This window comes from Limanda limanda, chromosome 3 (assembly GCF_963576545.1).
Source record: "Limanda limanda chromosome 3, fLimLim1.1, whole genome shotgun sequence".
Taxonomy (NCBI): Eukaryota; Metazoa; Chordata; class Actinopteri; order Pleuronectiformes; family Pleuronectidae; genus Limanda; species Limanda limanda.
In genome coordinates this window covers 4209933-4223057 of record NC_083638.1, presented here as the reverse complement: position 1 = coordinate 4223057, position 13125 = coordinate 4209933, and the positions used below count along the sequence as shown (strand labels likewise).

Genomic DNA, 13125 nt, shown 5'->3' with positions numbered 1-13125 from the left:
CTGTTTAAATGCTTCTTTCTGATATTGTCTAATGTTGCTTTGACAATTCGTTATGATGCCTCTTATGTCTTATGAAAAGTACTTTGAATTGCCTAGTTGAAATATGCTATACAAATAAACTGTGAGTAATTTTAGCTTTTAAATGAAATTGGAAAGTGTGTGAACTGGGAGAGTTCAAACACTTTGAATGAACCTGCAACAAACAGAAACTAATTCATCCAACAGATCCACGTGTTGGGAAACACTCTTCTTCACTTTCTCACTGAGAGTTAAATGAGGAGATCGACACCAATGAGAAGCTGCAGTGACACAGTTCTAGTGTCTAAAGTTGAACTAGAATCACAGCCTCCACAAACCAGTCAAGTTGCAGTGAGTTTGATCTTTTATACTCATTGGCAAAGCTTCCCTGAGAAACTGTTGATTCAAGGGAGAGAAAACGTTTCTCTTGATTGAGTGAAAGAAGAAATAAAAGCAACAGTAGATTGAGTTTGAAAGAAAACAATCACTTTCCTCCAGATCTCCCTCCACAGCCACTAAAACACACTCGCACCAATTAGAAATGTTCCTTCATTCATTGCTCTGATGCAGGAAGAAGAAATAAACATCACCTACTCTAATGTAAAATGCACATTTTGGGATCTTGTCTGTCCTGCTCTCTCAGAATGCTGCAGTAAAGACGTTTCCACCGAGGCGACAAAACACATCACACCAGCCTCCAGAAACTCCTGCAGGTTAAACTAAATCTGAACTAAGTCAAAACTATAAACAGAATGAAAACACTCAAAATAAAACACAACTCCTCTCTGTCACCAAAACACATATCTGGTGCTGTCAACACAAAATCACATCAAATATTTTCAGGAGGTTACTTCTAGAAAGAGAAATATCATCTTATTTTCAGGCTAAATAAAACGTCTGAGAAAGAGAAACTCACCACAGACGTAGTGCGGACAGCAGGAGTCCTGCCTGTAGTACGAAACCAGCTTCTCCCCGTACTTACACTCAGGAGGGACCAGGTCACACAGGCTCTGGTGACAAACTGCAGAGACACAAATCACATCTTCAACTTTGGATTGTCTGATTCTATCCCAACTTCTTCAGTTTGAACATTTCACACTTGCCGCCTCACCTCAGACTCTCTGTGGGCAGCAGCTGGTGTCGTGGGCCAGGCTGATGATCACCTCCCCTGCTCTGCGGCACACGGGCGCCTCCACCTCGGAGCAGTCGTACTCCACCGGGACGATGGAGTCGTGGTCGCAGCGGTACATGCAGCAGGCGTCCTTCGAGGCCTTCCACACCTCGCCGTGAGCACGGGGAGCGCCGGAGCTGTCGGTGCAGGCTGAGGACGCACAAATGACGCCATGATTTCTAGTTCACTGGTCATGAGACGACAACACTGAAGCAGACTGCAGGAACAAAGGTTATTATACAGGTCTCGTACATTTAAAACTGAAGATAATTCATTCATTTTCAGATTTTCTTCACAACCTTGTGTCGTCATAATCTGACTTTGTGACATCCGGTTTGAGACTTACCAAATTTCTCAGGTGAGATGCAGAGGGCGGAGTCGGGCCGGTGGAGCAGCGTCCCCTCAGGACACACGCAGCCCTCGGTCAGGCCTGAACACTGGTCGGGGTCAGAGTGGAAGTCGTGGTTGGGGCAGGACTGAGACTTGCACGCCGGCAGACAGGCCTGATACCGCAGAGTGTCGGGACACGCAAAGGCTGCGGAGGAGAGACACGCAAACATGTCGGTGCCGCAAACACATCACAAGACCCAAGGTGGTGCTGCTGGGACGAATCAATCACGCTCCAGGTAAACAGGTCATAGGGTGGAGAACTCTGCTTTAATCTTTATTTCATCACTTTGGCCGGATTGTGTGCGTTTTAAAATACAATAAACACGTGATTAATGTGGTTTTTTAACATGTTACAGTCGGAGAAGCACAAGTGTGAAATCAATCATTTATTTTTGCTTCTAATTCGTCAAACACTTGTTTTACCAACGACAGGTCAGAGAGCGACGATGGCAGAAAATGGTTGAAATTAAATTACGATTTATTTATCGTATTTTATTGATTGTTTTATTTCATATTAAGGTAAAGAATTCGTTCTATTTTCACCCTGTAAGAATAAAGAACCTGAGCTGCACCTTCACTGTGTTTCAGACAGAACCTGAGTTTAGTTTGTGATCAGGCTGAAAAACTATTGATACTACAAGACTGCTTGATGTATAATATTTTCAACATTCAGAATTTGATTGTGAGCACAAGCTTTTCTTCATAAGTATAAAGTATATCCCATAAATATGTTCGGTGGAATTTGAACGGATCATTTGGACGACGTGTTCTTCACTCTTTACGTCTTGTCTGTGTCACCATGACAACAGCCTGGTGCACAGCTCCATGCAGAGATGATGGTCTCACTCTGCTGCACAGGAAGTGGACCTCACAGCTTCAGATGTTGAAGCAGCGTGTTCATGAACATGGCGTCACAGTCACATGTTACACTGACACACGTGTGATGATCATAACAAAGTCACATGATGACCTCTCCACACAGTGAGAACTTGAGCCTGTCAGGAACTGACTCTGTCAAACATTTCTTATCCTGAAGTCACAAAGAACTGAGATGGGCTTGGAAATAAACTCAGTGAAATCATCATGTTGAGACAAGTGTCTCCACAAAATAACACCAACTGTTCAACATAACAGAACCAAAATGTCCACTGTCTTCAGGACATCATCTCTCAGACACTTTCTGTCACTTGTCTCCACTGTGAACCTCCCATCATCAATTATTTCCCAGCATGCTGCTGTTCCCAGAGGCTGCTACAGTATCCCCCTTGTGGTTGTTCTGGGTTGGTGGTCGAGAACATACAAACAGATTTACATCATTGTTTTAGAAATCATTTTAGCACAGTTCACAAACTGGACAAATGAAGAATCTTCATCTACATTTATATAAAATGTCCTCTGGTCAGTTTTCTATTAAATATGGTAAAATATTTATGAAAGTTCCTCAGAGACTTAAAGCTGCTCTGCTTTTCATCGATTCTTCTTCATACTGTAAATGTGACATTCATTTTTCTTCTGGTTGTTTCCATTATGTCAAACTAGTGATGTTGATCATTTACCTGCAGCAAGGACGAGTTGTTTTCACCTGTTTGTTTGCAAGAGGAAAGAAAAGCAGAGTCATGATTCCAGTGAAGTTGGTGGAAGGATGTTTATTGAGCATTAAAGTAGAGACAAGTAGAAACAACAGAACTTTTCTCTCTGAGATGTTTTTCTACACTTTACATCTGGTTTGTCACAGAGGAAATGATCCATGTGTTTGACTCATAGACTGAATATAAAGGCTTTGACTGGGATGTGCTCCTGTTATACTACAGCGCCACCTGTGGGTCAAAAAGTAGAAAAGCAACCACCGCTCTGCACCTGATGCAGAAATGAAAAGGTCCCATTATTAAATCCAGACTTTTGATTTTTTGTGTCAAAGGCAAAATTCAGATTTTAAACTCAAAGTGATTTAAATGTTTTTAACTTTGTGTGGAACTAAATCATTTGTGATGTGAATCCAGGAACTTTAAGATCATAAACAGATACACAGAATGTGGTTATACACACATGGAGACATACTTAGGGACACAGGTGGAAAATAATGAAGGCAAAGTTAAATACACTATAAGTGACTCTTTACTGATGGTTTATATATTCTGTTGGTGTTGTGTCATTTCATAAATACATTCTTCAAGAGAATAAACACAATCTGTAGCGAGGGGCAAGACTTTGGGGCTGCGTGGTGGTTGGCACTGTCGCCTCACAGCCAGAAGGTTCCTGGTTTGAATCCCGGTTCAGATGGGGTCTTCCTGTGTGGAGTCTGCATGTTCTCCCCGTGTTTTCCGGCTTCATCTCACAAACACATGCAGATTAGAGGTTGGGTAAATTGGAGACTTTACATCGAGCGTAGGTGTTAATGTGAGTGTGAATGGTTGTTTGTTGACATCCCCAGGAACACACAGGGAGGACGGTGGACTGGACACTGTGTGACAGCTGATCTCAGAGCAGCTCACCTCCTCTGATTCCTCTGGAGCTCTGTCTCCACTCTGCCTCCCAGCAACAAGGCCCAGTCAGAGCCACTCTACACACAAGCTGCTGCTGCTTCAGCCTCTGGATCCTCAGGACACAGCTCAGCCTCCGTCCACACACACTGTCCTCTTCACACTCACCTTCACCAAGATCACCAACTGTTGAGAAAAGAAGACATCAGTGTTTCCAGAGACTCACCTGCTGTTACAGGTGAAGACATGTTTTACTGTGTGAGCACGTGCACACAAAAGGGGCGGGGTTTACTGTGTATGATCAATCACAAACATGGACAGTTTGACTGACAGCAGAGCCTCATTCTTAACAACGAGAAGAACAAACACATGATCCAGAATAAAAGGCTCTGACTCTGAGGACAAACACTGGTGGAAACCTCTGACATCACTACTCTATAAAAACACATGGATCTATTTTCAGGAATCTGACTGAGTGCATCTGGTGTTTTGGGGACAGGATGAGTTAGAGATCAACTGAGCCAACCAGACGTTGATTTAAACTTCCCTTATCCGTCACTTTAAGGAGAGTGTGCACCTCACAATAGTGTAGAGTCACTGTGGTCAGTTGGCGGAGCTTCGTAGGACTGAAAAAAACTAAACCTGAAGTTAACGTGATAAACACAAATCCTGCTTGGTAGCACAGACCCTGGATCTGTGATACTGACTGTGTTTAGTAAAATACTGATGAAAGCAGCGTGGACTGACTCCAACCATCTACTGACCTCAGAGTCTCCAGTCGACAGGTTGAACTCTGCTTTAGATCAAGCAGCTCCTTCACTCCTGAGACATGCAGCCTGTTTCTAGTCAGATCCAGTTCTCTCAGATGAGAGGGGTTTGACCTCAGAGCCGAAGCCAGAGAAGAACAGCTGATCTCTGACAGACTGCAGTACCTTAACCTGAATAAAGGATAAAACTTAGGTGTAAATTAAACTGAGTTCATATGTGAAAATAACATTAAAATAGTCATGTCAGCACAGACTGATTTGAAATCAGACATGTTGGACTCAAAAAGCGTCCTGATTCAGTAAAAATATATTATTTGGACCCGGTCTCTGTCCTGCAGATCAGTTTAGGAAATCCAGAAATAAACTCAGTGTTTTAACAAGTAGCTGAATATTTAAAATGTCACATAATAATTAATTAATGGATTCAAGTTATGTATGAAGAGGAATTATGTTAAATTTTGATTAAATGAAATCAATTGTGTATAAATGCTGTATTATAGAAATTAGATCGACAAAAGTTTGTCAATGAACTGACCTCAGAGTCTCCAGTCGACAGGTTGGACTCTGTAGAAAACCACACAGGTCCTTCACTCCTGAGTCCTTCAGGTCATTTAGAGTCAGATCCAGTTCTCTCAGATGAGAGGGGTTTGACCTCAGAGCTGAAGCCAGAAAAGAACAGCTGATCGCTGACAGACTGCATTCCCACAACCTGAATAAATAATAATTATAATAAACTTTATTCATACAATACTTTTTAAAAACAGAGTTAACAAAGTGCTTTGACAGCAAAGCAAGAAAAGTTAATAAAAACTTAAACCCATAAAAGTCGTAAAAATGAAAATAGAGATACATGAACAAGTAAATAAAAGGTGAAAATGATAAAAACAGTAAAAACACAGAATCACATTTAAGCAAGTCTATAAAAATTGGTTTTAACAGGTGATTTAAAAGAAGTCATTGGCTCCGCCTTATCTCCTCAGGGGGCCGTTCCAAAGCCGAGGGGCCCTGATGGTAAAAGCACGGTCACGGTTTAGTTTTCAACCTGGACTTTGGAACAGCAGGATCCACGTGAGGATCTAAGGCTGCGTGCAAGAACATACGGGCTCAATAATTCTGTGATGTAGTTTGGAATCAGATGCTTTAAAAATGATCAGTAAAATCTTTAAATCAATTCTAAAACGGACAGGCAGCCAATGGAGAGAAGCGACGATCAGGGAGATGTGATGTTGCCGTTTAATACCAGTGAGAAGCTGCTGCGTTCTGAACTGGTTGGAAAATAATTGTTGTTTTCTTTACCCTAAAATGAGACATCTGTATTTAACTACATTATATTTACATCAGGAGTGGGTCCTCTCTACAGAGGCAGCCATGTTATTTACAGGAGCCCAGACTGAACAAACTAAACCTTATGATTTTCTATGATAACTGAAGCTACCACAGGTTCTCTTTCATGTTCGGAAAGGGGGGGGGGTGAGGGGTGTTCAGCTGCAACATGACAATTCACCACTTGATGTTTCTAAATTCTACACACTGAACATTTAACAATAAAACATGATGTCTGACCTCAGAGTCTCCAGTCGACCGGTTGGACTCTGTAGAAAACCACACAGCTCCTTCACTCCTGAGTCCTTCAGGTCATTTAGAGTCAGATCCAGTTCTCTTAGATGAGAGGGGTTTGACCTCAGAGCTGAAGCCAGGTAAGAACAGCTGATCTCTGACAGACTGCAGCTCTCCAACCTGAATAAAGCATCAAACTTAACTGTAAGTTAAACTGAGTTCATCTGTGAAAATAACACACAAATATTCATGTCACACAAACTCATAACATGGAAGATAAATATGAAATCAGACATGTTGGACCAAAAACGAGTCCTGATTCAGTAAAAATAGATTATTTGGACCCGGTCTCTGTCTTGCAGATCAGTTTAGGATATCAGAGCTAAACTCAGATGTGTTTTAAGAAGTAGTTGAATATTTAAAATGTCACAGATTAATTAATCAATAGATTCAAGTTATGTATGAATTATGTTAAATTATAATTAAATGAGATCAATTGGGTATTAATGCTGTATTATAGATATGAGCTCTACAAAAGTCAGTCAGTGAACTGACCACAGAGTCTCCAGTCGACAGATTGGACTCTGTAGAAAACCACACAGCTTCTTCACTCCTGAGTCCTGCAGGTCGTTGTAGCTCAGATCCAGTTCTCTAAGATGAGAGGGGTTTGACCTCAGAGCTGAAGCCAGAGAAGAACAGCTGATCTCTGACAGACTGCAGCTCTTCAACCTGGATAAAGAAATATGAATATTTGAATGTGTACTGTTTTTGTGGATCGTCATCATGTCAACACAGACTCTCAACATGCTGCTGACCTCAGTCCAGTCTGTGACCTGAAGATAAATATCAGATCAGACATGTTGGACCATTATTTAATTTATCTCCTTCTTGTCTGTGTGTTGGTCACTGAGCAGGTTTGTGTAATTAAACACTGTTTAAAGTAGGGACGGCTCCTGATGTCACTTCCTGTTTGTTTCTATACTTATCAACTGTCCAAAGTGTTTCAATAAGAATGTGTCTTTTTTTGAAAACCTGAGGAGGACGAGTGCTCGGCCTCAGTCCACATGTTATTTACTAACACTTTCTAAGAGATCAGGAGCAGGTGAGTGCAGATGAATGGAGCTGATGAGGTGGACGTGACTGACAGGCTGGGTGAGGGACAGATGACTGAGGGACAGTGAGCAGAGCAGAACTGAGACAATTTAAATAAAATAATGACCGAATAAGAAAGAAAGTTGGAAAAGTGAAGAAGGATTTAAGGACCTCAGAGTCTCCAGTTGACAGTTTGGACTCTCCAGTCCAGAACACAGCAGCTTCACTCCTGAATCCAGCAGGGATTTACACTCAGATCCAGTTCTGTCAGATGTGAAGGGTCTGACTTCAGAGCTGAGGCCACGACTTCACAGTAAATCTCTGAGAGTAGACAACCATCAAGTCTGTAATTAAAAAAAGATCTGTTACAATTATATATATATTGCACTAACAGTGTTGACCACTGCAACACCATGCTGCCCCAAACAATGAGAATCATTTAACACTGAGTGTATTTGAAGAACGACTCATCTCCACTGATTAAACATGTTATTGATCATGTCTGGACTCACCGAGCCTTCCTGCAGTTCCTCACAGCTGGGATCAGTCTCCATCGACCCTGTTCTGATGTGTTGAACTTCTCCAGGTCCAACTCATCCAGAACCTCCTCTGACATCTGCAGCATGTAGGCCAGAGCTGAGCAGTGGATATCAGAGAGTTTCTCCTTCGATCTGTTCTCTGACGTCAGGAACTGTTGCATCTGCTGATGAACTGAGTGGTCGTTCATCTCAGTCAGACAGTGGAAGATGTTGATGCTTCTGTCAGGAGAAATGTCATCACTCTTCATCTCCTTCAGGTTGTTGATGACTCTCTGGATGATTTCTGGATTGTTCGTTGTCGGACCCAGCAGGCCTTCTAAGACTCTCTTGATGATCTTTGGATTGTTCCCTGTCCGACCCAGCAGGCCTCCTAAGACTCTCTGGTTGGACTCCAGACTGAGGCCGTGAAGGAAGCGAACAAACAGGTCCAGATGACCATTTGTACTGGTGAGGGATTTCTCCATGGTTCTCTTCAGGAGGTCATCCAGGGAGAAGGCACTGTCTGTGTACCTATATGTTCCCAAGAAGTTGTTGAGTTCTTCTGTGTTCCTCTTCGTGTAACAGTGGAACATGTAGACTGCAGCCAGAAACTCCTGAACGCTCAGATGAACAAACCTGTAGACTGATTTCTGGAAGATCACACACTCTCCTCTAAAGATCTCAGTACAAACTCCAGAGTACACCAAGGCCTGTCTGACATTAAGACCACAGCACTCCAGGTCTTCTTGGTAGAACATGATGTTTCCTTCCTCCAGATGTTTAAGTGCCAGCCTCCCCAGCTTCAGAAGAACGTCCCTGTCAGCCTCCCTCAGCTGCTGTGGAGTCGTCTCATGTCCCTCACCGTACTTGTTGTTCTTCCTCTTTGTCTGAACCAGCAGGAAGTGTGAGTACAGTTCAGTCAGGGTCTTGGGCAGCTCTCCTCTCTGGTTTGTGGTCAACATGTGCTCCAGAACTGTGGCACTGATCCAGCAGATGACTGGGATTTGACACATGATGTGGAGGCTCCTGGACGTCTTGATGTGTGAGATGATTCTGCTGCACAGCTCTTCATCACTGAATCTCCTCGTGAAGTACTCCTCCTTCTGGACCTCAGTGAAGCCTCGTACTTCTGTGACCCTGTCAACACATGCAGGAGGGATCTGATTAGCCGCCGCAGGTCTGGAGGTTATCCAGACGAGAGCCGAGGGAAGCAGATTCCCCCGGATGAGGTTTGTCAGCAGCACGTTGACTGATGACCTCTGTGTGACCTCAGACACAAGCTCCCTGTGGTTGAAGTCCAGAGAAAGTCTGCTTTCATCCAGGCCGTCAAAGATGAACAAAGGTTTACAGACAGCGAGCGTCTCTGCCGTGAGCTTCTGTAACGCTGGATGGAAAACACGGAGCAGCGTGAGGAGACTGTGCTGCTGGTCCTTCACCAGGTTCAGCTCCCTGAACGAAAGCACAGTCAGCAGACCCACATCCTGGTTTTCTAAACCCTCTGCCCAGTCCAGAGTGAACTTCTGCACCGAGAAGGTTTTTCCCACTCCAGCGACACCGTAGGTCAGGACGACTCTGATGCTGCTCTGCTGGTCAGTGGAGGCTTTAAAGATGTCGTGGCACTTGATGGGAGTGTCGTGGAGGCTCTTCCTCCTGGAAGCTGTCTCAAGCTGCCTCACCTCATGTTGAGTATTAACCTCTTCACTCTGTCCCTCTGTGATATAGAGCTCAGTGAAGATCCTGTTGAGGAGGGTTCTACTTCCTGTTTCATCAATTCCTTCAGTCACATGTTCACATCTCCTCCTCAGACTGAGCTGATGTTCATCTTCAACCTCCTGCAGACCACGATCTGCTGAAAGACAAGAAACAATGTCAGAGACAGAGAATCTGAGAATCTGCTGATTGTTTTCATCAGATACAGAAAAACTACTGAACAAAATTCCTCTTTAACTTTGTGCTTTTATAACGATGTTAAATGTTGATGCTGTATGAAGGAACACAATAAAACCACATGTGCTGATGTCAGAAGTGAAGACAGCAGCAGAGACATGTACATTGCTGCTCTGACCGTCTGTCTGACCTCCAGCTCCTGTTCTGGATCTTTGTCCACACTGGGGACAGGAGGAGTCTCCTGAAGAACCAGACTGGTCCCAGTGTGAGGTGATGCACTGTTGGTAGAACCAGTGTCCACAGCTGGTGGAGACTGGATCCTTCAGGACGTCCTGACACGAAGCACAGCAGGACGACTGCTCCTCCTCAAAAACATGACTCCTCTTCCTCTCCCTGTGAAGACATTTCCTGATAACTCACATGTCACAGTCGCAGGTTGTCATTACTTATGTCAAGGAGGTTTGTTTTCACCCAGTATCTATCTTTGTGTGTTGGTTGGTTCGTTGGTGGGATTATAAAATACCACTGACCAGTAAAGTTGGTGGAAGGATGTGGTCTGTGAACCAGATCGGGGGGGGGGGGGGCACTTTCACAGACATGTTCAGAGGACTGATGTTTATGAGTGTGTGGAATTTGGTGCAGATCCAAATAAAAAGTGAGTCTCTATTGGATTTCAAAGTGGTTTCATAAGGAGCGTGTTGGTTCTTGGTGGAGGTCTGATCTCTTTGAGTGATTCTGAGAGATTAGTCACCAACTTCAATGAAGCTGTGTCCTAATGCAGGGGCCACACTAGAGGAAACTAGATCCTCTTCAGAGCAGGTCAGAGTAGAAACAGTCTCTTACTCTGTGTGTGAGGGTCCAGGTTCATTACTGAAGTTTGGAGGAAGAGTCATTGACCGGTCACTCTTCAGAGACAGACAGCTGGACCCTGGAGACTCTGCTCTCAGTCTGTGGTCCTGACCTCTGCAAACACAAACAGGTTTTTATTCAGAACATTATTCAGTTTGAAGGTTCACATTTTTGTATCAGGTTCCCTACTTTGCATGTGAGGGTCCAGGTTCATTACTGAGGTTAAGAGGTTCTCCTTTGGACTGGTCACTCTTCAGAGACACAAAGCTGAACCCTGGAGACTCTGCTCTGTTCTCCACTTCCTCCTCATAACCACTCATCTTCAGTCTGAGAGGAAAAACACTGTGAGCTCAAACACACAAAACGAAGCCAGGTACATAAACTCAGTGTTTCTTTAAATATAACAAAGTCAACCTACCTGAGACAGTTGTAGGTTTAATGTGTTGGACTCAGCCGATCACAGTGTTGAGTCAAACTGTTGATTGACTGACGGAAGTCCCTCCTGAATCTTCTTCTTTCTAAAGTCCACGTGTAGAAAACTGACTACATGTTGCTGAACACTCACCAGCCTCAGACTTCACGTTTCTTCCCTCTGTTTTACAGTTAAATCAAAGTCTGAACTCACTGGCTGCTCCTCCTCCCTGCTTTTACTGGAAAGCACGTGACTCTGTGTGTGTGTGTGTGTGTGTTTGAGTCACGTCCCGGTTTGTGACGCAGTTTAAACGTGTGTCTCATAAACTGTAGAGAATCAAACCAACACAAAGTGAACGTCAGTCCTGTCCGTGTCCTGATAACTTGTGATCCCTGTTTCTGTTAAAGTTTAAAGTGTTAAGATTTTAAATCTATGTTTGTCTGTGTGTGTGTGTCTGTGGAGATAACTGAACTCTAAACATATGCATTATGTTAGACGGTGAGGGGGCAGGGGCAGTTTGGGCTGAATATGTGGAGGATATGTTCGCACAATGACTTTTATTAGCCGTTGCTGGCTGATGTTAATCTTGAAGTTGGTTAGTTTGTGTGTGTGTGTGTGTTTGCATCATCACACATCGCAGTTCAGTCTCGCACCAGCGGCTGCCCCAGGTTCTGAAGGGCAGATAAGAAATGCGTTGCTTTATCTGGAAAATGCCCATGCTTACTGATAAAAGAACACGACAAATCTATGTGTGATCAGCAGACGGTTGTTAACAGCAGGTGTGAGAGTGAGACAGTAAAACCTTCAGGAAGTTGTGTTCACACTCACCTGCTCACTTTCCTTCCTTCTGCTCATCCAGGTGAAAATAGAGTCTGACACTTCCCTGTTCTCAGGCTCCTCCTCCCTGTTGAACCAGTTCACTCTTGAAAACAAACAGTCCTGACTGTGAGCGTCTCCTGTTACTGATCCAGGATCGAGACCTGCTGTCTGTTCGGCCGATGTTTGGCCGCCAGGGGGCAGCAGAACAATCTGACAATGAGTATAATAATAATAATAATAGTAACTAAGGCTACGTTGCAGCAATGGCGGGCCCGAGCACCTGCACGTTGTAGCCTGTTGCCGTCGGTGGAGAGAGCGATCGATGACCAAGCGCACGTCTCCGCGAGTGAGGTAGAACCATGAACACTGAAGTTAAATCAAACTTTGACACCACGCCACGGTGTCACGGCTGGACGAAAATCAATCTCTAAATCAGTTTTTATCTCCATCTTGTTGTGATGACACTCATTAGGGCCCGAGCACCGATGGTGGGAGGCCCTGTTTTATTTCCAAGGATTTGTATTTCCCTTTTGGGCTTTTTCAGGCCTAGACGCTCAATTTCTGACCAAAGTTTGCAGGAAATTCAAAACCCTAAAAAGTAATTGTAATCTGGAGTAATTTTAAATGGACGTGGCAAAATGGCTCAAAAGCGCCATCTAAGGAAAAGCCCCTCAGTCAGCTTTCACCGATCTTCCCTAGACAAAAAAAAAAGTCTAAAGATGCAATGGCAAAAACGCAACAGGAAGCCCGCCATTTTGGATTTAGTGGCCATTTTGGCCCTTTTCTAAATTTTTCCTTTCACGTACCTGTCCCAGGGTTTTCATCAGATCAACTTCACATGGACATGAGTGTCATCACAACAAGATGGAGATATAAACTACCTCGAATATTGAGTTTTCATCACACGGCGTGATCGTGGCGTAAAAGTTTGATTACACGCCATCAAAACACGATGGTCTGTATCTCAGACATATTTTGTCCAATCGAGTCCAAACTAGATATGTAAGACAAGAGTCCAGTTCTGAGCAGCACGAGGTCACTGGTGCGGCTGCAGTTGTCATTTACATGCTTTGAATTCCCGTCGTTTATGCAGATAATCCAGCATCGAAGCCTCCAGGCGAGCAGCTGTCACACACAGCCCAGCTTCCTGTGTGTGTCTGTGGAC

At 43.8% G+C, this 13125-nt stretch overlaps 2 protein-coding genes across 2 annotated transcripts; both read right to left on the bottom strand.

Moving 5' to 3' along the window:
- Positions 1 to 3905: 3905 nt before the first annotated feature.
- On the bottom strand, positions 3906 to 7237 carry LOC132998195 (ribonuclease inhibitor-like). Its single transcript, XM_061067701.1, has 5 exons — positions 6939 to 7237; positions 6390 to 6563; positions 5362 to 5535; positions 4824 to 4997; positions 3906 to 4245 (listed from the first exon to the last, which is right to left on the bottom strand). The coding sequence occupies exons 1-5, from the start codon at positions 7187 to 7189 to the stop codon at positions 4239 to 4241; spliced, it is 780 nt and encodes a 259-aa protein (XP_060923684.1). The 5' UTR covers positions 7190 to 7237; the 3' UTR covers positions 3906 to 4238.
- Positions 7238 to 7652: 415 nt separating this feature from the next.
- Positions 7653 to 12020, bottom strand: LOC132998832 (NLR family CARD domain-containing protein 3-like). The gene is made up of 7 exons (XM_061068579.1): positions 11970 to 12020; positions 11148 to 11812; positions 10919 to 11056; positions 10724 to 10843; positions 10101 to 10273; positions 7988 to 9785; positions 7653 to 7819 (listed from the first exon to the last, which is right to left on the bottom strand). The coding sequence occupies exons 3-7, from the start codon at positions 11047 to 11049 to the stop codon at positions 7699 to 7701; spliced, it is 2343 nt and encodes a 780-aa protein (XP_060924562.1). The 5' UTR covers positions 11050 to 11056; positions 11148 to 11812; positions 11970 to 12020; the 3' UTR covers positions 7653 to 7698.
- Between the last annotated feature and the right edge of the window lie 1105 nt (positions 12021 to 13125).

What these genes read in the sequence shown, in the direction of transcription:
- LOC132998195 (XM_061067701.1), bottom strand. Translation starts at nt 7,189, where the DNA reads ATGTTGAGAGTCTGTGTTGACATGATGACGATCCACAAAAACAGTACA. An exon ending in TGTCGACTGGAGACTCTGTG is followed by an intron (nt 6,564 to 6,938) that starts GTCAGTTCACTG and finishes TGCTTTATTCAG; the next exon opens with GTTGGAGAGCTGCAGTCTGT. An exon ending in GGTCGACTGGAGACTCTGAG is followed by an intron (nt 5,536 to 6,389) that starts GTCAGACATCAT and finishes TTATTTATTCAG; the next exon opens with GTTGTGGGAATGCAGTCTGT.
- LOC132998832 (XM_061068579.1), bottom strand. Translation starts at nt 11,049, where the DNA reads ATGAGTGGTTATGAGGAGGAAGTGGAGAACAGAGCAGAGTCTCCAGGG. An exon ending in AGACTCCTCCTGTCCCCAGT is followed by an intron (nt 9,786 to 10,100) that starts GTGGACAAAGAT and finishes TGAGGAGGAGAT; the next exon opens with GTGAACATGTGACTGAAGGA. An exon ending in AGGAACTGCAGGAAGGCTCG is followed by an intron (nt 7,820 to 7,987) that starts GTGAGTCCAGAC and finishes TTTTAATTACAG; the next exon opens with ACTTGATGGTTGTCTACTCT.